At 43.3% G+C, this 25,179-nt stretch overlaps 1 protein-coding gene across 2 annotated transcripts in view; it reads left to right on the top strand.

The window, feature by feature from the left end:
- Nucleotides 1-7,180: 7,180 nt before the first annotated feature.
- NHSL1 (NHS like 1) overlaps nucleotides 7,181-25,179 on the top strand; it is a 249,826-nt gene continuing 231,827 nt past the window's right edge. Inside the window, exon 1 of one of the 2 annotated variants that reach the window (XM_047732101.1) lies at nucleotides 7,181-7,843. In XM_047732101.1, the coding sequence (XP_047588057.1) occupies nucleotides 7,561-7,843 (283 nt within the window). In that variant the 5' untranslated portion in view covers nucleotides 7,181-7,560. The remainder of the gene's footprint in view (nucleotides 7,844-25,179) is intronic. The other variant, XM_047732102.1, reaches the window with a different exon arrangement.

The raw sequence follows: 25,179 nt of genomic DNA, 5'->3' as shown, positions 1-25,179 counted from the left end.
CTGGGTTGGTGTTATTGACTGAATTTTGTCTCTTTAAAACATATGTTGAAGTCTTAACTCCCAGTACCTCAGAATGTGACCTTATTTGGAAGAATGATATTGGCAGATGTGTTAAATTAAGATGGAGTTTGGGGTGCCAAGGTGGCTCAGTCGGTCGAGTGTCTGTCTTTGGCTCAGTTCATGATCCCAGGACCCTTGGATCAAGCCCCGCAATGGGCTCCCTGCTCAGTAGAGAGCCTGCTTCTCCCTCTTCCTCTGTCCCCCACCTACACTTGTGCTTCCTCTTGCTTTGCTCTTTAATAAAAAAAATCTTAAAAAAAAAAAGATGGAATTTTACTGGAGTAGGGTGGGCCCTTAATCCATTAAGACTGGCATCTTTATAAGAGGAGAGATACTGAGCAGAGACAGATGGGAAGAATGTGGCCATGTGAAATTGGAGGCAGAGATCAGAAGGAAACATCTGCCTATAAGCCAAGGAACACCGAAGCTTGTTGGCAAATACCAGAAACCAGAGGAGGCAAGGAAGGATTCTCTTTGACAGTTTTCAGAGGGAACAGGGCTCTGCTGACATCTTCATTTCCAGCTCCTAGAACAGTGTGACAGTAAATTTCTGTTGTTGTAAGCCACCTGGTTTGTGGTAGTATGTTACGGTAGCCTGAAGAAACTTATATAGTTGGCTTCAGTTTTTTTTTCTAAGCCCCTGAGGTGAAGCCCTACACCTATTATCATTTAAAGTTTGAGTCATATTAGGTAAAATTTACTGAATACTATACGAAAAAATTTATTGAGCACTACAGAAAATATTTTGTTTTAGGGTGCCTAGGTACCTCAGTTGGTTAAGTTTCTGACTCTTGATTTCAGCTCAGGTCATGATCTCCGGGTCATGGGACTGTGCCCCACATGGAGCTCTTTGCTGGACATGGAGCCTGCTTAAGATTGTCCTTCTCCCTCCCTCTTTGCCCCTCCCCTCCCTCACACTCTCTCCCTCAAAAAAAAAAAAAAAAAGAAAAAAAAAAAAAGAAAAGAAAAAGAAAATACTGTTTCAAATGGAATGAGGACTTTATTTCTATTAAAGGTAGACTTTAATTTTTACCTTTTGGACAATTATCAAGAATCCATCAACTTGGGGTACCTGGGTGGCTCAGTCAGTTGAGCATGGGCCTTTGGCTCAGGTCCTGATCTCCTGGTCCTGGGATCAAGCTCCCTGTCCAGCTCCCAGCTCAGTAGGGCATCTGTTTCTCTCTCTCTCTCCCTCCCTCTGTTCTCCCCACTGCTCATTCTCTCTGTCAGATAAATAAATAATTAAAAAAAAAAAAAGAATCCATCAACAATGCAGTTCGCTTTTTTCTCATTAAGAACATTTTTTATTTTTAAATTTAATTTATTAATAAACTAATTAATTATTAGTTTCAGAGGTAGGAACATTTCTTTTTTAAATTCAGTCATAAGTCATTGATCGATCTCTGAAATTTTAAATTTGGTGCCCCCTTTCTAGTCACCACACTCTTGCCTATTTTTCCCTCAACTCCTTTGCAGACACTGAACATTCTCTTGGACCTTCCCCGTATTGTTTATGTGAAACTCTCCTGTTATATTTAGGCAATTTACTTACTTTTGTCTACCACATTCTTTACCACACACTCTGTAGTCAGCCTTTTAATGATGACCCTCACCATTACCTGGACCCCCACCCCGTCCAGCTGATATTCACACTGTGTTGTTCTGCAGCGGGCGGATAGCTCTGTTCTGGGGTTCTACAGTGCAGAGGGTAGGTCTGTGTACGTGGGGTTCACTCCTTACCCAAGCTGTCCAACTTCCCTGAACCTTCATTCAGTAGTTCCTTTATTCACCACTTGTTGAGTTGCTAAGAAACTCCTCACCACTGCCTATTTCTTAGATCCACTCCAACATGATTTTTTCTCTCCTTACTGAGACCTAGGCCATGTGGCAACTTCACTTGTATTCTCATCCTTCCATATTCATCTCATTCTCTCTAGAATCTTCAATCCTTGGATCACTTATTACTTCCTCACCTCATAAATTCCTATGTATTCAACTGTAACAGAAAAACCCAACCAATAGGAGTTTAAGCTAGTGCTTCTTAAACTGTAAAATACATCTGAATCACCTAGGGAGCTTGTTAAAATACAGATTTTCATTTAGTTGGTTTGGAGTGGGCCCTGAGAGTCTGTATTCTTACAAACTCCTGGGTGACGGTAATGCCCATGATTCCCAGACCATAGGGATTTACACCTTGTGTGCATATGGAGTCATCCTTATGGGGTAAGCTCAGTATTTGCAAGATGCCTTTGATTCCCCTGGTCTGCCCCTCATGGTGTCAAGATCCTGCTGTAGCTCCCATCCTCACTTGAGTTCATCCAAAGGCAACAGGTGTGGGTCTGACTGGAGATGAGAATGAGAGAGCCTTTCTCCTCCCCTTCTCCTCTTCTCAGGGAGGTAAATATTTGTTGAAGTCTCTCAATTCACTTTACAATTCATTGGCTTGGAACTGGGTCACACCTGACCGACCACTGTCAAAACAGAATGGGATAGATGAATTATGATTTATGTCAAGAGGCTGGACATACTGGTAAACAAACAAGTTAAGTCCTGTCAGGAGAAAGAGGGAGGATGGCCCAATAGGGCAGGCATTTTTAGCGATATCTGGTTTTCAAGTATCATCTTGAAGTGAAAAATACTTTTTTTTATAATATGGCTTCGTCTAGCCAGTTTTTGAACTTCTTTTTAGGCAGTTTTCTCTGTGACTGTTCTAGTTCTATCATATGTATATCCTCTCTATCCATATGCCTGAAATTTGGCTTTTGTCCCCACTGTCATAAAGCACTTGCTCTTGGGGAGGTTGCCAGAAACCCCTTCCTTGCTCAACTCCATCAGCCACTGGTGGCCACCTTTCCACTCTTAAGCCCCTCTGCTCTTGGAATTGGTGAGACACCACTCAGATTTCCTCCTTACTCCACACCTCCTCTTTCCTTCAATGTTCCCTTCTCCTCTTCCTGCCCTCTGGCTGGGGACTTGCCCTCACTTGGATCTTAGCTCTCTGCCCATCATTCCTTATATTCATCTGTTAGCTCTTGGGACACTGATTCTCATGGCTGTGTCACCTCTCTGGCGCCCAATTCCCATGTGAATTCCACCCTCAGATCTTTCCCTGCCCAGCACATACTTCTAAGTGCATGTCACACCAAACATCTTCTCTCCCAGACTGCTTTCTATTCCCATTTCCCTTTAGTAGGTGGCATTAAATTCCTCTCCAGGTAAATTAGCATAATGTTTTGTTCCGTTCTATTATTTCATGGGATGTTCAACGGTTAAGTTGTGACTGATGCACCAGGAAATGACATACTGGATACCAAAATCAGTTGTGATTCAGACTAAAATGTGGAGATTTCAAAGTAACTGGTAGAGGGCTGGTCAGATTCTCATTCATGCAGAGGGTGCAAGAGTGAGGTGACTGAAGAATGGCAGGGGGAGGGGCTTGAGATCTTATTTGCATAGAGTTGCACTGGGAATTCTACCTTCATGCTCCGCCTCTCACCCCACCCCCGACTGTGGGCAAGAGCACTGGCATCTCATATGAAAGCCCAGTGAGGAGGGCTTCCCCCTGGACCTCTTGGAACTTGGCACAGACAGTGGGTAGTTGCTAGACTCCCACCTGAGGAAGGCATCCTATGGCAGCAGAGTAGAGGGCTATGCCTGGGATGGGGGTGATTATTCTACCTTTTAACGATGAGCTTTCTAAAGGTGTTTGGACTTCAGAGACCACATGTAGAGTCCACAGTAGGGAGTCATTTTAAAAGAGATTCTGCGTGAAAGGTCTCACTGGAGGGTTGATAGAACCCCAAGAGTAAGATCTGTGTGGAGTGGACTGAAGGAAAACACAGGCTGAGGTAGAATAAGTAGTTCGAGAGAATTCATTGCCTATATCTCAGAATTATGGTCAGACATTCCCAGTGTGGGACCACAAAAGTGTTCATGGAAACTTCAGCTTCAAATATCTGGCAGTCCCAGAGGGTGTGATGCCCTTTTGTCAGAATGCTGGTCAAAGTGCAAACTTCCGGGCCCCCCCACTTTTCCCTCTCCTTATTATTGTTAGCAAGTTGGCCAGGATGGGGTGAGATGGAGCAGGAGAAAAGCCCCTTGCCCTCACTTCTGCCCCAAGAAAGTCTTTGCAGGGAAAGGGGGCAAGATTTTAATTACTGAATGGAGAACATGTCTTATCTTTTAGAGTAACAGTGGGGTTTTCTATTACCTGAGAGAATAAGAGAGTTGTGGAATGCCTTGAGTTGTCATTCAGTTGAAGAGGAAGTACTGTCCTCCTTGAATGGGATAGTAGGCAACAAAACTTAAGTTATGGGTACTCCATGAATCCTATTTATTTAGCATTCTGGTTACACATAGTTTCAATTCAGCTTCTGGAGCACTGAAATCATTTGACCATACAATTCTATTCATGTTGCCCCAGGATTACAAATTTACAAACATGTCTTTGGCTCCTTTTATATTAGTTTATGTGGTGAAACTGTATTTCTTTTCAGACTAAGAAACAGTCTCAAGGGATGAGGATGAATGCATCAAGAATAATGCTTAGCCACAAAAGACTGTGGAAGTGCTAAGTAAATGTTATGCATTACAGACAACATGTAGCTAGACTATATAAAGACCTAATACATCTTAATAAAAAAAAGGGCAATAATCCAATTGAAAAATGGGCAAAGGATCTGAACAGCCACTTCTCCAGACACACATTATCTTCTTCCAAAGAAGATAAACAAGTGGCCAATAAGCACATGAAAGATGCTCAAAATCATTAGCTCTCAGGGAAATGTAAATCAGAACCACAACAATATATTACTTCACAACCATTAGGGTGGCTATAATAGAAAAGACAGATAGTGACAAGTATTGGTCAGGACGTGGAGAAAGTGGAACCCTCAGACACTGCTGGTGGGAACATAAAATGGTGCAGCTGCTTTGGAAACCAGTCTGGCAGTTCTATGAAAAGTTAAACATAGTCACCATATGATGCAGCAACTCTAGTCCTAGGTGTATATTCAACAGAACTGAAAACATATCCTCACAAAAACTTGTACATGAATGTTCACAGTGGCAATATTCATACTGGACAAAAAATGGAAACCCAGATGTCCATCAGTGGATGAATGAATCAACAAAATGTGATACCCATACTACAATGGAATATCCATACAATGGAATCCATTCATAAAAAAGAATTAAAGTTCTGATATATGGTACAACATGGATGAACCTTAAGAACATATGCTAAGTAAAAGAGGACAGACACAATGTGGCACATATTACATGATTTCCTTTATATAAAATGTCTAGAAGAGGCAGATACACGGAAGCAAAGATGAGTGATTACTAAAGAGAACTGTTCGGGGTGGTGGGGATGATGAGGGGGTGATTAAAATGTTCTAAATTTGATTGTGGTGATGTTTACATAACTGTGAATATATTTTAAAAATACTGAGTTGGGACACCTGGGTGTCTCAGTTGGTTAGGTGTCTGCCTTCAGCTCCGTTCCGTCATGATCCCAGGGTCCTAGGACTGAGTGCTGCATTGGGCTCTGTGCTCAGTGGGGAGCCTGCTCTCCCTGCTTGTGCTGTTAAATAAATTAAAAAAAAAAAATCTTAAAAAAAAAAAAAACTTGAGTTGTATACTTTAAATAGGTGAATTGTATGGTATGTAAATTTTAAATGCTATTTGTGGTCCGTGGGACTGGGAGCCTCATGACGGCAGGGACAGAGCCTAAGGCATCTCTAGCCAATGTCTCAACAAATACTTCCTGAGGAGACAGCATATTTGTATACTGTACCTCATATTTGTACAGTGCTTCATAAATTTCCACGCATTTTTTTTCACTGAGAGCAGCAGTCCCTTTGTGCCTCATAACAACTCCGAAGGTGGTCAGAGTGGGTGATTATGAGACTGTTATTCGCCCATATCATGAAAAATGATCTGCTGTACAACAGGGGAAAGATCTCAAAAACATTTCTGCTACTAAATTTTATCTCAAGATGCCGTCTCTCAGGCCTGTTTGTCTCGCATTTCTCGTGTCTCCCAGAGAGAAGAATGCACTTTGTGCTACTTCAGCACAGCTCTGATAGACGGGTTCCCAAACCGCAACCCAACAGCAAGCAATTCTGGTCACTTGTGGGGCCGGAACCAAAGAACCGAGATTCCTTTTTTGAGCACAGTGATGAGACCAGCAGGATTTTAGCTTTGGGATTTTGGACTCGGTCTTCTCAAATACTTCTAACCATAAGGTTTGAGTCGGTGTCCCACAGCCATCATGTCATTAGCAGTTAATTTATAAGCACATTCCAGGCTTAATTCAGGTTTCTCAGTTCTGGTCCCCTCTTCCACTCCCCATTCCTCCTACCCCCATGCTTGAGAGAATAAACTCAAATTGCACACATTTCAGCCAGAACCTTTCCAGTTGGAGAGTAGAAGCCACCTTGCTATGCAAAACTCAGAAAAGAAGCCCTGAATGGTTTTATCCAATTGGGACGCGGACTCCTAGTCGCCTACAGAACCCCCTGGCCACTGTGCGATTTCACGATGTTCTCCTTTAGGTCCACCCAAGTGGCCAGAAGCCTTGGCCGACTTCCAAGGAGACCCTCAGAGGTCCCGGGGCGTTCCCTGCGCGGCAGGGCGTGCTCCACTCCCCGCCGCCGCGGCAGGAGCGCAGGTGAGCAGCCCAGCGGGGTTCGCCGCGCAGTCCCCGGCGCCTCCGCCTCCGCGGCGCCCGCGCTGCGCTCCACCCCTCTCCGCGCCGGGCCCCGGGGCGGGCGAGGGCTCGGCGCAAACACCCTTGGGCTTTGGAGGGAAGTGGGGTGGCGGCGTGGGATCCCCCAAACTGCTTGGCTTTGGCGGCCGCGGCCCGCAGCGCGGAGACCCGGGGCCGCCACCTCCCCTCAGGCGCTGGGCGCGGCGGCCGCGAGAGCCGCAGGTGGTTCCCCGGGCCGGCCCTTTTCTCCTCCCCCTTTCCTTTCTTTCGCCTCCCCTCCCTCTCGCCCGGTGTCTGCGGCACTTCCCCCGCTTCCTCCTCCCTCTCCAATCGGGAGGGAGGGAAGGAGCCGCCGGCTCTTTCCTGCCTCCCTGCAAACTTGAGCGGGACTCCCGTCTCCACTCGCCACGGCGGCCACCGAGTCCCGCGCCCGGGAGCTGCTCCTCGAACTTCCTCTCGGCGCGCGGCCGGGCACCCCGGCGGTGGTAGGACTCCTCTGGGCGCCAGGCAGCCGCGGCTCCGACCCTCCGGAGCCCTTCCCCGCGGCTGCCCGGTCTCTTTTGCCTCGCCGCCCTACCGCCCGCCCGCGCGTCCGTCGGTCGGTCCTTCCTGCCCGCCTCGCCTCCGCCCCGCCGCAGGAGCCACCAGGCTGCCCCGCGGCGCCCCGCCGCTGCCCGGACATTCCTTTGTGTTGGATGCGCACTCGCGCCCCGCGCCGACGAAGGGCGGACTGAGGGCTGCGCTCGCCCCGGGCGGCCCGCCGCGCCCCCGCTCCGCCGCCCCCCGCCATGCCCTTCCACCAGAGGACCGTGGAGCCCGCGCGGCTGCGCCGGCCCGAAGCGGCCGGGGCCGCGGGCGCGCCGCTCTTCCGCTCACTGGAGCAGGTCAGCTCGCACGCCTTGGTCTGCCTGCTGGCGCAGCTCGCCGACCTGTCGCGCTGCGCGGGAGACATCTTCGGCGAGCTCGAGGGCCAGGCGGCGGCGCTGGGCCGCCGCACCGCCGCGCTGCACCGCCGCCTCGACGCCCTGCACGCCGCCGCCGCGCGCCTCGACCACCGCCGAGTGAAAATCCGTGAGTGGCGGGCGGGCCGGGGGAGGGGAACGAGGCGGGGAGGTGCCGGGCCAGCTGCTCCCTCCCGCCCCCTGGCGGTCTCGGGTGGGCTCTCGGGCCGCGGCGCGGAGCCCCGGACCCCCAGCATCCCAGCACCCCGCTAACGTCGGCTTCTTGGGTGGGCACGGCCTGACCCCGGACGGGGCTGCGGCGCAGGTGGCAGGAGGAGCGGCGCTCTTCGGCTCTCGGATTCCCGGAGGTTCTTGTCCGCTTTGGGACGAGTGGGCGCGTGGTATGGGAATTGGGCCGGCCGGTCCCACTGTCAGGTCCATCTCTGTGTGGGAGGCTGAGAGGAGACCCGGGGGCGCTGTACACAGCGGAGGAGCCAAGGTCGTGGGAAAGGGTCAGGGGAAGGTAGTCTGTTCGAGAAGCCAGGGTACGATATAGATATGGATATAGATGATTACAGTTCTTGAGACTCCGGCAGGATCTGTAAAAATCTCTCGGGATCTCAGAGAGCTTTGAGGCTGCTTGTCACATTTCGGAACCGCGTAAGACGCTCTTACCTGCAAACAAAAGTATGTAGACTTTTAGTTAGAGTGTGTGTACATGTGAGTGCGTGCGCGCGCGCGTGTGCTATTTTACCTACTGCCCCCCCCCCCCCGCCAGTTCTTTATGATTCACAGGACCTTGACCTTGAGCTCAGACTTTCAGTCCCATTCATCTTTGTCTGACCTAGTCCAACCCTGAAAATCAAGTCTGTGTCCTGACGTAGTGATCTCTCTAGCACCCATTTCAGCAGCTTAACGAGCTCCAGTGAATGAAGTAACTGGAATTTCCTGCTGGCCCAAAGCAGAGAAACTTTCCGTATGATGCTTGTGTGGTTTCTCCCCGTTTTAGTACATGGACTTGGTCATAATTCTAAGTGTAAAGAATAAATTGGAGATGGTTGACGGATTGCAGGGTGTGAGGGGAGGTGTTGGTGAACACACGCCTAGATTTCCGCAGCTCTGAATGAAATACTGTCTCTCTTACAATCACTTCCTATACAGTTTCAAATAGCTGGTTTGTCATTTTTTTTCTCTTGTTAGAAAAACTTAGCTATATTTTCCTTACGTTAAAACCGGAAGTGTTCGAGTTTTCAGTACGTTAATACCGGTGAGATTACTTGCATCCTTCTCCGCGTTGTGAAGTTATCATGTGATGACTTTACATTTTATATCTGTTTCATTGTGCTGTCAACAGGTCCTGGTAAGTTGTGGACAGTTCCCAACTGGGGAGGGCTTACTCCTCTCCCACCAAAAAATGAGAGGGGGAAAAACTCAAGGTGGTCTCACAAAGTTGTTGGACAGAATATATCTACTGACTGTGAATAATTACCTTGTGCATCAGGATATACTGTCTTAGTGGAATGTCATAGCCCTCTTGGTGATGCCTCGTTGCTTCTATGGTTTGTTTTATTGTTTTTTTTTAATGTGGAGTGAGTATGTGGGTCAACGAGAATTTCACCCTTGAGGAATGACGTGATGAGGCAGATACGACTGGTAGGTTTACTGATCTTCTGTGGGAGTTAAAAAAGGAGTTGGCCTGAAGGTCAAGAACTCTTTCTGTTGCTAGTTTTGTTTTGCATTTAAGCATTACTTTTTTTTTCTCTGTGTACATACGCACCAAATTAATGTCCAAAGCCAAAACTGTGCAAATGTCCTAAATTAACTAAAATTGACTGATATAACTCTTTTTAAAACTTTTCACAAGTTTGTTTGAACCTTAAATAGCTTTGATTTTATACCAGAAAACCTGGCTCATCATTTTTTTTTTTATGATTGAGAAAGAAGGCTTTTATTGAATGTAATTATGTGTGAGAGTAGAAGCGCACATACAGAGAAGGAAGCCAAACTGTAAACACATTAGTTTTTGTGGTTTTTCACCTTCATGCACTTAATGTTTTTATTGTCGAAAAGCAATGAAACACCTGTGCATTCATTTTACTTAGCTTCTATTAGGATTTAAGAAAAAAACAACTGCCTTAAACTTTGTTCCTGAGGGAAAGCTACATTTTGAAATCATTTTGGTACCTTTGTAGACAGGCCTTCTGAGTAACATAATCCATTAGAATGGACACGTAGATTTTTACGCTTGGAGTTGACTGAGAAGGCCATCTACTTCATTACCTTAGCAAGAGAGGAAATTGAGTCCTAGACAGCTGAAGGCCTTCTCATTGGCTCACCTGCTTGTCCCACTGGATATATGCTTTACTTTTAGGATCGCATGGGACATAGGAACAAAGCTTAGGTACATTCCTCAAATAGTCCAAAGGATAACTATGACTGTTAATTTCATTCGTCTTGTCAGATAAACCTTTTAATGAGTCTCCCAAGGAGCAAGTAGCAGAACAGAACAGTTTACCAGAAGCCGACTACAGCGGGAGATGATGCGTATTTCCTTGACTGAAGGGTTGCTACTGTAATTAAGGGTGTGAGTGCAGCTGTTTTAAAAACATACAAACTTTATCTTTGTAACAGAGAAACATTTTAGTGCTATGGGCAGTGATTCTAAGACATATTTCATCAAGTTTGCCATTCCTCAAAATCTCGTAGGTTGTTATCTGACATATCCAACATAACTTTTTGTAATAGGTTGGGGAGAAGGTACCTTACTTTTTCTCCTATTTATTCTTTTTATTTTTTAAATTTTTAAAAATTTTAAAATGTAAGTTCAATTAATTAACAGTGTATTATTCGTTTCAGAGGTAGAATTTAATGATTCATCAGTCTTACAGAACACCCAGTGTTCATTACATCATGTGCCCTCCTTAATGTCCATCATCCAGTTATCCCAGCCCCCTACCCTTCTTCCCTCTAACAACCCTCAGTTTGTTTCCTATGATTAAGAGTCTTTTATGGTTTGTCTCCCTCTCTGATTTCGTCTTTATTTTTCCTTCCCTTCCCATTTGTTCTTCTGTTTGTTTCTTAAATTTCACATATGAGTGAGTTCATATGATAATTATCTTTCTCTGATTGACTAGTTTGCTTAGCTTAATACCCTCTAATTCCATCCACATTGTTGCAAATGGCAAGATTTCATTTTTTTGATGGCTGAGTAGTATTCCATTGTGTGTCTGTGTGTGTGTGTTTGTATATTATCTATTCATCTGTCGATGGACACCTGGGTTCTTTCCACAGTTTGGCTATTGTGGATGTTGCTGCTATAAACATTGGGGTGCAAGTGCCCTTTCGGGTCACTACATTTGTATCTTAGGGGTAAATACCCAGTAGTGCAATTGCTGGGTCTCTCCTGCTTATCCTGAAAGACTCCCCAATGCTTTCCAGACATCCCCAGGTTGGAAGGAGTCCTCCGATAGCATCCATTATGGGCGTCCAGTGTATCTATCACCACATTGACTAGCATGGGCACAAATTGTATATTCACTTCTACTCCCCTCTGCTAGATAGCAAGGTGATTGAGGTCCAGGATGGCTGCATCTTTATTTTTCCAAAGCTCTGAACAGTGCCTAGAATGGGATAACTCAGATATTTGAGCTGAACCAGTGTTTGGTTTCTTAGTGCTCAGTATCTGGAAGAGTAACTACAAAAGTCTTCCGGAGGGACTGTAATACTGACTGCCTGCTACAAACTATGTGAACAAGACAATAGTGTTAAAAACAAATGAAATAGTAAACTTTCTACCTTTTTAAGATTTTGTGCTGAACCACTATTATGCTGTTTTCTCTAAAGTCAGACTTCATTAATTTTGCTGTAAGTGCTTATTGAAAGGAGTAACAGTAGCTAGAAATGTGGATAGTTATCTTTCAGCCCTGTAAGCAATCAAATTTTTCTATGCAGAAATCAATAGACACTGAACTTAATAGCCTCTTTCATTATTAAGCCCCATGTGATTTTAATCTTTTTATAATTAATCACACTACACTTGTGGAGTGCTTTTATGACTGAGAAAATGTTTTTCATATTTGTTATTTGACTGGAAATTTTGTGAGGTAGGAAGGTCAGGTTGCATTTATATCCATTTCATAGACAAAGAAATGGAAGTTCTGGAACTAGTAGGTATATGTTAGATCCACATGGATTTCTGATTTCTTCACCTTAACAGTATTTCCTGGGTGAATATGAAATGTAATTGTGGAATACGGAAGAGGAAAAAAGATGCTTGTTGGCTTTTCTTCTTATAGGTCCGGAGAAGCAGAAGGTTTAGATTGTAGAAATATTCCAAGTTCAGGGAGCTTTGCACAAGGGCAGCGGGCTCCGTTTGCATCTAGTGTGTGTGAACTCCCACGGAGTTGGTTTGGTTCTCAGCCTGGTGAGATTTTTGTGATGGCCTTGATAGCATACAGTTTTTATGGGAGAGATGAATGGTGTTGCAGATAGTTGGCGGACGGAAAGACTGGATAGACACCGTCTTTGCATAAACGAGCTTCTGTGGTGTCTGCGTTGGGCAGATGCTATAGCCTGAAACTGTCTGGATGCTGCTCTAGGTGTCTCGCTGCCTTCTCCTACATCCCAACAGACTGCCCCTTAACCTGACCAGAGGGCGGGTTGTCCTGATGTCAGAATATCTTTGCTTCTTCCTCATAATGAACCTTGGTGGGTTTGCAAGGTGCTTGTCAGAGTTCTAAGGACAGAGAGTGGAGGCTTCACTGCACTTCTAAAAACAGGGAGTATGGTGGTTTTTGTACCTGCCTGCCCACCTGCTGGTAAAATGTTTGTATTGCTGGTGAAATTGACTTAAGACTTGCTTTCATTGAAACATACTACTTGCTAGGGAGGGTGTTGGTATAAGAATGTGGTCTCCACCCACCTCTAATCCCTGGAGGGCCCCTAAATGTATTGACCGAAACTGAGGGGAGCTGAACAGCCAGATTGCACCTTAGGTTAAGGAGGCTTTATGAGGTGAGGCAGTGTTTTCTGTACTTGCCTGACAATGAGAATTGTCTAGCACTCTTGTGAGAGTTAAAGATTTCCAGAGCCTTCCAAAGCCCTACTGAGCCAGAGCCTCCAGTATGTTTAACAGATGCTGCTGTGTACTTGGAGGACTCGAGAACTGAAATAGAAAAGTTCATTGGATTGAGAGTTGAGAGACTCGAATCTGGCTTCATCTCTGCGGTTCTCTATTGCAGGTCTTGAGCCATTTACTCAGCGCCTGTAGGCCTCCGTTTCCTTATCTGTAAAATAGAAACTTGGTCTGAAATAACCTTTACTGGCCTTTGCAGTTTTGGCATTTTGTGATTCTAATGAGGGATTGCTATTTGATAGTACTGCAGATGACCTTGCAAATAGGACTTTGGTCAGAAATCCCTCTCGGATTCTTAAGAGTAGGGATTTAAAAAGTTTTTTTTGTGTGTCTGAAATAAACTCTTCTTGACTACAGGGACTCTTTCAAACCACGGTTCACTGACATGGAGGGCGTGGAGCTTCATGTCCTGAGGGAATGGGGGCTCACAGCTTCCTCCTCATCTTTAAAAAATGCTGACTATCAGTATGGAAAGAGAATTCTTGTTTAAATGCATTTGCCATATGTCACATTTCTAAAAGAGAGGTTTTGTTCTGTTTTGTTTTAAATTATGACGGTGTACTGTTTAAGCCAAACATCAATTTATTCCTTGACTCTTGGGCGTAATACAATTATCTGGTTCAAAAAGCTACCTTCATTTATGTTGGAATGTTATTCTAACAATAATTTAATATTCCTCTATATTAGAGGAAAAGCCAATATTAAAATTTCATCTGTGTGTATTGTTTTAGGATTGGGACTAGCAAATGAAAAAAATTTTAAAAACGAGAGAGAAATAGTTGAGATTTTTAGTATTTTGCAACAAAATTCAGAAAATGATGCAGTGTTTTCCTCTGGCTATTATTTTAATGTCTTAAAAAAAAAAACAAGTTTTGGGGCACCCGGGTGGCTCAGTGGGTTAGGCCTCTGCCTTCTGCTCGGGTCATGATCTCTGGTCCCGGGATCGAGCCCCGCTTTGGGCTCTCTGCTCAGCAGGGAGCCTGCTATCCACACTCTCTCTGCCTGCCTCTCTGACTACTTGTGATCTCTCTGTCAAATAAATAAATAAATCTTAAAAAAAAAAATCAAGTTTTAAGTATAAGATAAAATGATTTATACTTAACTGGGCACCTGGTGATTTTTTTAAACCATTTAATTACGTTTCTCCTCAAATTGGCTTTTATTCTGGGATGAATTATTTCTGCAGGATTTGCAGCTCAAAAGCAAGAGGCTGGTGCTGATGGTATTCTTATCTCCATACATTACCTTTGTGGTCTGCACTTCTGAAAAACGCGCACCTCACAGTGCCTTGGACAAATGTAGCAGAATAGTTGGAGCTTTGGTTTCTGCATGTGGGCTCTTCTGAGCCAAGGCCCTGGAGGTCCCAGCCTCAGTCCCTTTCCTTGTGGATTAAATGACATGTCTGTGAAAGTATTTAGCACCCCTCAAACAATGACATTACTGATATCGGTTATCTATGCAGTGGCAGTAGTGCAATTCCAATTTCTGGCATCGGGGTGACTTTTTGGTGCCCGAGAATGCCAACAGTGGCTGTTGGAACATTAGCTATTGGCTAGATTCTTGAATACAGGAGTCTCCCCTTATCTGCGGGCCGGGGTGGGGGGTGGGCGGCATTCTAGGACCTATGGTGGATGCCTGAAGCCATGGATGGTGCCAAACCCTTTGTATACGATGTTTGTTCCTGACACAGTGTTAGGCTGCTATTGAACTTCTGAAGAGGGGTTCGAAAGAAGATTGTCTGCTTCTGAACCGTGGTCACTGGGAGTAACTGAGACCATGGAAAGCTGAACTGCAGGTCGGGGGGTCAACTGTAGGTACAACAGCTCCACAAGGTGGATACTGTTATTCTCTCTCTCTCTGACGGGTGACGCAGTTAAGGCACACATAGTCACTTACCCACGTCCCTAGCTAGTAAGGGATGGAGCTGGGGTCTGAACTAAGGCAGGCTTGTCTCCAGAGCCCAGCCTAACCATTCTGCGGTGCTGTCTCTCTTGAAATGATGACATTATGTACTGGGTGAGGAAAACTGACCCCAAGAAGATGGGGCGAAAGCCTGTCACATAGCTGAGGGAGACACCTCCTGGCTTTCCAGCTTTTCCTTCTCTTTTTGTTTTGAAACCTCTCAAACTGCTAGTGGATAGCCAAGAAATATGAGACCTGATCTAAAGGACTTCGCATGGTGCCTGGTGCATCGCTAACATGTATTTAACATTTCCTGTTGTTGTGTGGGGGACTGAGAAGGCCAAGTTAGTGTCTGTGTGCACATCGATGTCCACCTATTACCCGGTGGCCCAGTCCGTGTGGGCCGCTCTGCTGAAGCCCACACAGTGAAAACTGACCAAGTTAGAGGGGAGCTTGTGTCGGCGAGAAACATAATTCGAAAACCAGGAAGTTCGGCCCAGGGATCTTAAAGTGTATGTGGTTCTTGACAGCAGCATTCAAGGGCTGTTCTTTCTCTTTTCTTCCTAGGTGGCGGGGGTTGGGGCTTGGGAGAGCAAGCCCACCTCTTGGGGCCTTTATATATATGTCCTCTTTCTCAGAGCCCTGTTCACCCCCATTTCCTCCGATTGGAGGAACTGTATACCTGGCTTAGCTCCCACTTTCGTTTCCTAGACGTAAAAGCTCCCCCTTTTACCTCATTTGCACAGGAGGCTCCTGAGCCTCCGTCTGCACCCTACTCCTCCTACCTGATTTCACGTTCCCACTCCGACCTTGAGAGGCCCAGCTCAGACCTCCGCTCTCCCTGGGCATCTTGGAACTCAGAGCCCATGTTAGCATTGTTTCATTCATCTCGTGTTCCCCACACTTTCTGAATCATCACATACACCAGGGCCTTGTTTAAAAATGGATTCCCGGAGATCCTGGAGATTTTGAGTCATCCAGTCTGGGGTGAGGCCAGGAGGAACATGCCCAGCCAACAAGAACCCTCAGGTGATTCTGATTAACCCAGTTTTGGAAATACCAGTCTCTGTTGTGTGTTAGGAATCTGGTCCATGGAGGGTGGCAGGATTTTCTTCCATTCATGAAATGTATTTTGGGTTATTCTGCTAGTGCTGAGTTGTGAGGATTACAAGATGAATACTTTACAGTTTCATGTGGGTGATCAGATATGTAAATAAATATTAAGGAATAAAGTTAACCATCATTTATAACACTATTTCTATAAGAAAATCTATTCTGAATTCTGAATTGCCCATTTACGATTGGATTTTTAGAAAATCTCTAACTTAGAAGACCTGCCTGTAAGCATGTGGGACAGTGGCTCTTCCTCACATACAAAATACTGATTTTAAATGTTCAGAGTATATTTTGCTTACAAACTGTATTCTGAGAAAGAAATATAAACCTTCTAGAATACAAGTTCTTTTCCTTGTGTGTTGGTGGATTTTTCTTTTCTTAGTAATGCTTTATTTTGACTTATTCTTCTGATTCGTTTTACAAGAAACTTCTATGTAGAAAAGTAACATCTTGCTTTGGGAGGACAGGCAACTGTTTCAGGTTATTCCTGCAGGGATGTCCTTTGTTACACTTTCCTCTTTTCCCTGTTCCTTTTCTGATTAAAAGCTGGTAAAGATGTTATCAGTAATATGTAGGGAACTGTGTGGTACCGGGCTGGTTTAAATTGTAGTAACACATGGTAAAATAGAATGGGGGCTTTTTACATGATAATATTAGCCATCTGATAAAACGTTCTGAGAACCGAGAGACCACCATGTGTAGCAGAGGAAATTGAATTAAGCAGATGCTATGCTGTGCAGAAATCAAATTATGCCCGATTCTCCTGGCATCTGAGAGCTACTGCTGAGGAGAGCTGTGGTTTCCCAGCTCGTGGTCTGGCTGCTGCGACCGTCACTGAGGCAAGGGCACTGTCCCCCCTCTCTCAGGATTTTCCAGTCGTACTCCTTAGCTGGCTCCTGGCATGACAGGCCCAGAAGTGCAGGCGGCGAGACGTAACAGCCAGTATTCTTTACCTCTACATTAGACGAGGGACAGGGTTGCCAGAAAATCATGATGCATCCCGGTCATCTTAAATTTTCATTTAGTTTATTGAGCAGGCCATACATTTACTTTGTTGGAAAAAACGGATACAGAAAACTCTGCAGTGAAGTCTCAGTTCTTCTACCCTCTCTGCTTTGTCATCCCTTCCCACTGGAATAATCACTTTTATTCGTTTCTCCCTGTTCTTCCAGAGTTTCTTTATGCAAGTATGAAAAATAATTATTTCATGTTATTTTCCTTCCATTTACCATACGCATAATTTTGGGATTATCCTGTTGCTGCTCTTTATTTGTATACGTAACCCAAAGTGATTATTTTAATTGTTTTTTCTGTGTCTTGTAGCCAGTTTCTATTTGTGAAATTGTACTACTTTTTTTTTTTTTTAAGAGTTTATTTATTTTGAGAGAGAGATTGCACGTGCACAAAGCACGGGGAGGGGCAGAGGGAGAAGGAGAATCTCAAGAGGACCCTGAGTCTCGTGGAGCCAGGTGAAGGCTAAATCTCTTGACTCAGCTCACCACCAGAGCGGAAACCAAGACTCAGAACCTCAGCTGACTGAGCCACCCAGGCCCCAAAATTGCAGTTCTTTTTTGTCAGAAAAAATGCAGTTGATTTGGTAAAAATAAGATGAATTAACATTGAAATGTACTGTTAATTTAAGCTCTTTCTTATTTTTTTGTATTGCTAATGCTTTGATTTTAGGTATATTTTAAATAGAAGCTTCTCAAGAGGTGATTAATCTTTTCCTGTATTAAGAAAGACAAAGGGGGTGCCTGGGCGGCTCAGTCGATTAAGCATCTGCCTTCAGCTCAGTCATGGTCCTGGAGTCCCAGGAGAGAGCCCTGCATCAGGCTCCTTGCTCAGGGGGAAGGTCTGAGTCTCCCTCTGGCCCTCACCCCACACATGCTCTCTCTCGTGCTTTCGCTCGCTCTCCCTCTCTCTCAAATAAAATCTTAAAAAAAAAAAGAAAGAAAGAAAAAGGGAGGAGGCTTCTGTTAAATGTCTGTAACAACACAGTATAGGTTGAGTTATTTAAAGTGGGCATTTTCCTGCCTTCTCTCTGGATATCCTGCATGCTGAATGTGAATTACTTCCTGGCTTGGGAGGGGACTACTACCAAGATAGAGCTGCATTTGAATTTCTGTGTGGAATGTTTTACTCTGACATAGTGATTTCATTTGCTAAATAAATGCATTTGGTCATGAAGTCGGCTTCGGATTTTGATTTCACTGGGTTGGTTCTAACTACCTTGCCTGTAGAGGCCGATAGAGAGTGACGTTGTCAGACATGTAAGGGAAGCAACTATGGTCATTTTAATTATTTTTTTCCCATTTGTTAACCTGTTTAAGACCAGAGGTTTGTACTGAATTAGTATAGGAAATGAGTAATTAAAGCATTATTTATGAATGTAACCTCAAAAATGTAACACATCCTACCATGTAGTTTTGTGTAAATAAAAGTACATTAAAAAGCTTTAGCTCGGAGCACCTGAGTGGCTTAGTTGTTAAGCGTCTGCCTTCGGCTCAGGTCATGATCCCCGGGTCATGGGATCAAGCCCCACATCGGGTTTCCTGCTAGGTTGGAAGCCTGCTTCTCCCTCTTCCACTCCCCTGCTTGTGGTCCCCTCTCTCGCTGTGTCTCTGTCAAATAAATAAAGAAAAATCTTAAAAAAAAATGCCTTTAACTCGTATGGGGCTCCTGGGTGGCATAGTCAGTTAAGCGCCGACTCTTGGTTTGGGCTCAGGTCATGATCTCAGGGTTGTGGGATCCAGCCCTGTGTGGGGCTCCGTGTGGAGTGTCCTAACTTCCTCTCTCTCCTCCCTCTGCCCTTCCCTGTCACACATTCTCTTTCTCTCTCTCTCAAAATAATAAATCAATTAAAAAAAAAAAAAGCTTTAACTCTTAGAAGTATGTCATAAAATAGTTCTGATTTATAATACTAATGTATATTTATCATGAAGTTCAAACCTTTAAAATGCAGAATATACAGAGAAGTATCACAGCCCAGAGAGTGTTGAATTCCTCCTTTTGTGCTCATATATCTGTATGAATCTGTATGAATGGCTCTATAGCAACAGATGATTTTTTTTTTTAACAGAACATAGGGCGTCACTCTCTATAAATAGTTTTGTGTCCTGATTTTTTAAAACTTGGGTTATATTGTGAGAATTTCCCCCAGGTCATAGACAACCAGAGACTGTTTTAAAGAGGAGAGGCATCAGGAGGCATGTTTCTGAAGATCTCTTACTTCGCACTGGCTCCCCAGTGAAGTCCTTTTGATGTTCTCTGGAGTCTGTTTCCACAAGAGTTATCATGTGGACAGAAGTTTGTTATCTTCTGGGGCTTCCTAGGGTTTCTTCTCTGTGTTATTTGGGAACCTTTAAATTGCACTCACGAGGTAGCGTTTAGGAAAAGATGTGCCGGAATTCTGTCAGTCCAATAGATCGCTAAGTCTTTGTCATTATCCCCTTTCTGGACAAATTCACCCTCTTTTATGCTAAGTTTGCTGACCCACAATGACAGTTCTCTCTATCTTTACAGTGAATAGATCATTGAGTCAAAAGATGGTTGTATTCCTTTCCTTATTGGTTCCTTACTGAGTAGTGTGCCTGTTTGCTAATAAATTATGTTGCTTTTTTTTTTAAAGGGAAGTTACATCTCTTTTTCCTCTAAAAAAATAAATAAACATTTCCCTTCCCCCTCCACAAAATGTCAGACATCTGTCTCTAGATTCCTCACCTCGGCTAGTGCCTTCTCTTGCAACATACGGGGTCTGTTTAGATTTAACTCAACAACTTTTCAAAACAAAGGTCTGTCGCCCCTTGCTGTGAACTTTTAGCTCTCATTTTGTGGGAAGATGAGGATGAAGCTTGCTCCTTTTATTCTAAACGTTGATGGTTTAATTGGAAAATTAATAGTCTATAGAAACATTGAGGGACTGGGCAAACTCACCCATGATAATGGTTGCAGGGATTGAAGGCATGAAAGAGGGTGGGAGAAATGTCTTTCAGTGCCATTAGTATATTTTACATGATCTTAATATATTGCTTGCAAATTGCAAGGTCTGCTCAATAAAAATAATTCATATTAACATTTATGGGATCATATTTATAGCTAACATTTATAGGATACTTACTATGTGCCAGTTTCATTTAATCCTCATAAAAAAACTGTATGAGAGACATAGTACCAGCCCCATTTTATTGATTTACTGAGTGGCTACAGAGAGGTCAAGTAATTTGCCCAAGGTCACACAACTGGTAATTGGTAGAGACAAAATGTGGTATATGTGAGTTCTGGGTTTAACACTTTATTTGAAGAACTATAATTATTTTTTGGTGAGTTTTTAAGTTCATATTAATACTGAAAAATTTCTGAGTTTGGCTAGGAATTTTTCTCTATTTGGTATTTTCTATTTTCTTCTGGTTATTTTAAATCATTGTGCCCAGTGGCATGATGTGTGGAGGTGAATTAGTAGCGCCTGTGATAGTGCTGTTGTGAACTTGTAGGAAATTAATCAAGTTTATTTGATTCTTTGAGCTGCACTGATGAAAGGTACTTTAGTCTCTAGTATAAAGTCCTTTTGTTAATGCTTTCCCTCATTCTGGCTTCTTTTCCAGACGTTCGTAAGCAGTGTCAGAAGACAGGTGATGTAGGAACAAAATTCAATTTCTGGCTTATTTTGATTTGATATGTTAGGGGAAACTTCTCTTTCCCTGCTCTCCCCAAGATTTCTGTCTTTAAATGCTATGACGCTGTAACACATGCTCTCAAGCCTGTACCTCAAGGACGTCACTTAGTTTCCTTGTTAGTGATAGAGGATAGGAGGAGAAGCTGTGAAGAGACTAGCTGGCCTTTCCTCAGCTCTTGAGAACATTTACCTTTGTTGACGGAAAATACCTGCAGTTAAGTGGTACTTGCTGGTGGCACCAGCCAAGAACTTAACTTAAATCAGCAGTTCTCAAAGCGTGATGTCACCAGCGTCTCCGAGGAATTTGCTAGAAATGCAAACTCTAGGCCCCACACCAGACCTCCTCCATCAGAATCTGTGGGGATAGGTGCAGCAGTCTGTGTGTAACAGCCCTCCAGGTGATTCCGATGCTAAGTTTGAGAACCACCATCTGCAGAGCCCGAGGGGTGAATCTTCTTAGAGACCTACCGCCTTTGCTGGGCTGTGGGCCATGAATGGGGCTGCCAAAGCTCGGTTCTCAGAGGCTTCTTTAGATGCTGGATCATATGGTCCAGGACAGTATGAGTTTATGTACTAATGCTTCATTACCGTACAACAATGAGAGTCTGGCTTTAAGAATCTTTGAATCCCTGCCAATTTGTGCTTTAGAAGCCCATTGCTAGCGGGCCTTCACCATTTGGAGATTCGTGACCTGGCCCTGGGCGTGTTTGTCTTCCTCAGGGCTGAAGGCAGCCTCTCTGATTTCCCTCTCCCTAGGAACTTTAAACAACACCCAGAGAGCAGAGGGGTGACTCACCACAATCACAGGGTAGGGATGTACTTTCTAAACAAAATCTGAGGAGAGAGGATTGTTCTCCCTAAATACTGCTTATATAAAACCCCCATTTCGATATTTCAGTGTCTCCTAGAAGACGTAACTAGGAAAACTTTAGGCAGACATGGGAAATTGTACCTGCGGATGGGACATACACATTTGAACAAACATGAGAAGAATATGCAAGCATGAACGTGCTGAGTGGTTGGTGTGCTGTTGCTGGTAGTGGAATCCTATTTGGCTTTCCCTGATATAATTTAGCTTTTCAATTTATGTAATCTGCTGGTAAAGTAGCTGTTAGTATAGTATAATCCACTGTAATTTGGAGAAGTGAGAGATAATTGAAGCAGTTTGATAAAAGGCAGCAGAACAGGGTGGTTAAGAGATAAGGTTTACTGGCTGTGTGATCCTCAACAAATTGCATAACCTCTCCGTGCTTCAGATTTCTTCCTCTGTAAAATCGGCACTGTACTAATGGTTGTGCAGATAAAATGACATATTCAGAACAGTGCCTGGCCCAAAACAAACAATAAATATTAGCTGATAGATACTTCGGACTGGCCTTTGTTATTTTTTAAAACTATTTTTACTTATTTTTTCCCAAGTGTATTTTTAAAATCTAAACATAAATAAAGCCAAGATGTTGGAATAAGGGATTGGACTTAATTATTTGATTTAACTCTTAAAATTTCCTAATGACTGTGCTTGTGTTCTAGTTGAGTTTTCTAGATAGCTGATGGCTAGGTTTGATAATTGGACATAATGTGGGAGGTGAGATCATTGTTTTGGATATCTCAATAATTCAGTTCTGGAAGTCTAGAATATTGGAGTAAGTTTATTCAGCATATTCTCTAAAAATGGTGTTTTGGTTACATTTCTGATACGAGTTTGTTTTGATGTTGTTTTCCTCTTTAACATTTGAGATCAGATAAAATCAAGTCAGGGGTTTTGGTTTGTTGAGTTCTAATAAGTTGGTTTTATTACACATGAAATCTCTAACTTAGAAACTTGTCAAGTTACAAAAGTTAATTTGTAAGTTGTTTTAAACTTACAAATACATTTCCTCTTATAAACCATGTTTCCAAAGCATGACCAGGCACAGGGCAGTCCTCCCAAAGCTTGTTTGTCCTGAGTATAGATATGCAGACCTGCAGTGCTGCAAGCCCTAATCATCACGGAAGAATTTTCTACTGCAAAATGGATTTTAAGTGATACGTAAGATCACGTTTTGCCGTCCTCCCGACCCTAAGCTCTGTGACTCTGGCTTCATCTATAACATAAATGATTTAGATCAGGCCTCCAGATTCCTTTGTAGAGGGAGGTGGACTTCATGGTTTCATGAAAGCAGGATATGTGAGTATGAAGCTTGGGAAGCAGGGTATAAGAGCGTTTCCAGGAGTGTGGGTGCATGAGACTGAACCCAACCAGAGTGTTGGCTGGGACATTCATTCCAGGTAACAGCTCCAGGCCAGCGGAGTGAAGGTGAACCCTCTGGGAATTCGTGGGGGGCAGTTGGCAAGTATATGCAGAGTATTTATATCTGTAGGTAAGAAGCTACTTGTTTTGCCTCTTTTACTTTTTTCTAGGAGTATTTAAATGGATAAGGGTGAGTAGTTTTATCAGTTTGAAAAGCCCACTTATTTATTTTTTTTCTTTTACTTACCTCTGTTTTTTTTTTTTTTTTTAAGATTTTATCTATTCATTTGACAGACAGAGATCACAAGTAGGCAGAGAAGCAGGCAGAGAGAGAGGAGGAAGCAGGCTCCCTGCTGAGCAGAGAGCCCGATGCGGGGCTCCATCCCAGGACCCTGGGATCATGACCTGAGCCGAAAGCAGAGGCTTTAACCCACTGAGCCACCCAGGCACCCCGTACTTACCTCTGTTTTATAGGGGCATGCATTTACATTTGATTTCTGTTCAAAGATTGTGGTTTTTTTTTTTTTTAAAGCGAATAACATGCAAAGCATTAAAGATCCTTTCCGCCTCCCCTGTGTACTCTCTGTAAAAGGATCTGAATTGTTTATAGAATCCAGCAAGCTTTTGGTAAAGTACATGTTTTTAATTCATGTTGAACACATGAAGAAAAGACAGACTCGAGCTTGTAAAAATTATTCCTGTCAAGTCCCATGTAGCTTCACATGTCAAAAAGGACATGAAAATGCTTTCCCCAAGCGGCCATGTCTTAACAGTTTATGTCCTTCAGGGAGTTTCTTGGAAGGAATTAAATTCTGGGAGGTAACATTTTTCTTTCAAGTTCGATTTCCAAAGTGAAAATGAAATTCTGTTTTTTAACTTGAACTTTGAAAAACATTCAGTGAAGAGCTTTGAGAACTGTGCGATGATTGTGTTCCATGGAAGTGGGCTTCCCCGTCTCTGTAGCCAGAAATGAATCTTGACAGTTTTCTTTGTAGCTGTAAAAATGAAGAGAGAAAGGAAAGAAGAGATGAAAAGTGCTGAGTCTGGGAAACTGTTCTAGTTACTTAAATCTTAGCTGCATAAGTGTCTGTTTATATTAATGGAGTAGGACCAAATAACAATAGTCTTTTTTTTTCGAGTTAAATATTTCCCCACTGGGAAATCACTTTGCAAATTCCTTAGGCTTTCTCATTGAAAACCTATGAATAGCTAAAATTTAATATTTAGCATAATTAAGAAATAGTTTTACTGTTTTCCAATCATAGTAGCTTACGAACTTTTTTCTTGACTATGTGGGCTAATGGAGAGTAGATAATAGGGAAAATGTAGAAATACTTTTACTGTGCTATCTCCTTTATGTTTTGAGAGTCATATGGAGTACTTTAGGTTGATCCATGGTCATTTTTTTTTTTTTTTAATAGAAAGAATTAGATAGTGTTCTGAATCATCTATTGTGTCTCTTTTGGTCAGTTTCTCCCTCCTTCCCCCCATTTCCTATTAGAGATAGACCTTTCACCTCCCAGGTGGCATTGTGGATCTAGACCAAGCTGAAGAATCCTTTTCATAGATGGAGGTTTTTAGTTTCCTGGTTAGAGATAATAATTAAATACTTTAATTTTTAAGTTTTATTGTCGCGTGGTGGATGGTCAGAAGTATAACTATGAGGGGAAAGAAAAATCATAAAAGGAAGGAGTGATAAAATTCTTCATTGACTAATAGTCACTGCATTCGAAAGGTAATATATTATTCTGAGCATTCACTAAAAGATGTCGCCGCTATGGGACAACTAAACCACCTGCTTTGACTTTTCCCTAACGACTGAGGGGATTTGTGGTGATTCATTTCATACCATATACCTTTCCCTTGATGATGAGCTGGCTTCATGGCCATGGAAATGAGCAGTGTAGGCTGGCTAGAGTGGAAAACCTCTGGACGTGGAGAGTCGTTTAATATTTTTAGCTGATTTTTAAAAAATTTACTTTGTATCTTTTAACGTCATTCTGGCTTTGCTATTTCACATTTTTATAGTCTTAGATATTATGTTCAAGGTGAAAATTTAGCTCCTTTTGCTTCCCTCCATCTGACCCCTGCCATACATGCCTTACCTTGTCTTCCCACATCCTACTCCACCCCACCTCCCTGGCCCCGGGATACTTCTATTGTAGTTTTGTTTAGTTCAGCATTCAGTGTTGACAATGTTAGGACAGCATACACTGTTCAGAGCAGAGCCAGGTCATCAAACACGATTACTTTTCCTTTATTGTACACCTTCTGTTTCACCTGGCATTAATACTGGCCCTTTTTGGTGTGTGTGTTTTTATGTGTTTGTTACTATCTTATCTTTAGACTCTACCCTATCCATATCTTCTTTTTACCTTAAAAATTCTCTCAATTTCGTCTTTTGAATAAGCT

The sequence above is a fragment of the Lutra lutra genome, chromosome 6 (genome assembly GCF_902655055.1).
Source record: "Lutra lutra chromosome 6, mLutLut1.2, whole genome shotgun sequence".
NCBI lineage: Eukaryota > Metazoa > Chordata > Mammalia > Carnivora > Mustelidae > Lutra > Lutra lutra.
Note: the sequence above shows the minus strand (reverse complement) of the source record. Positions and strands in the feature narration are given on the sequence as shown.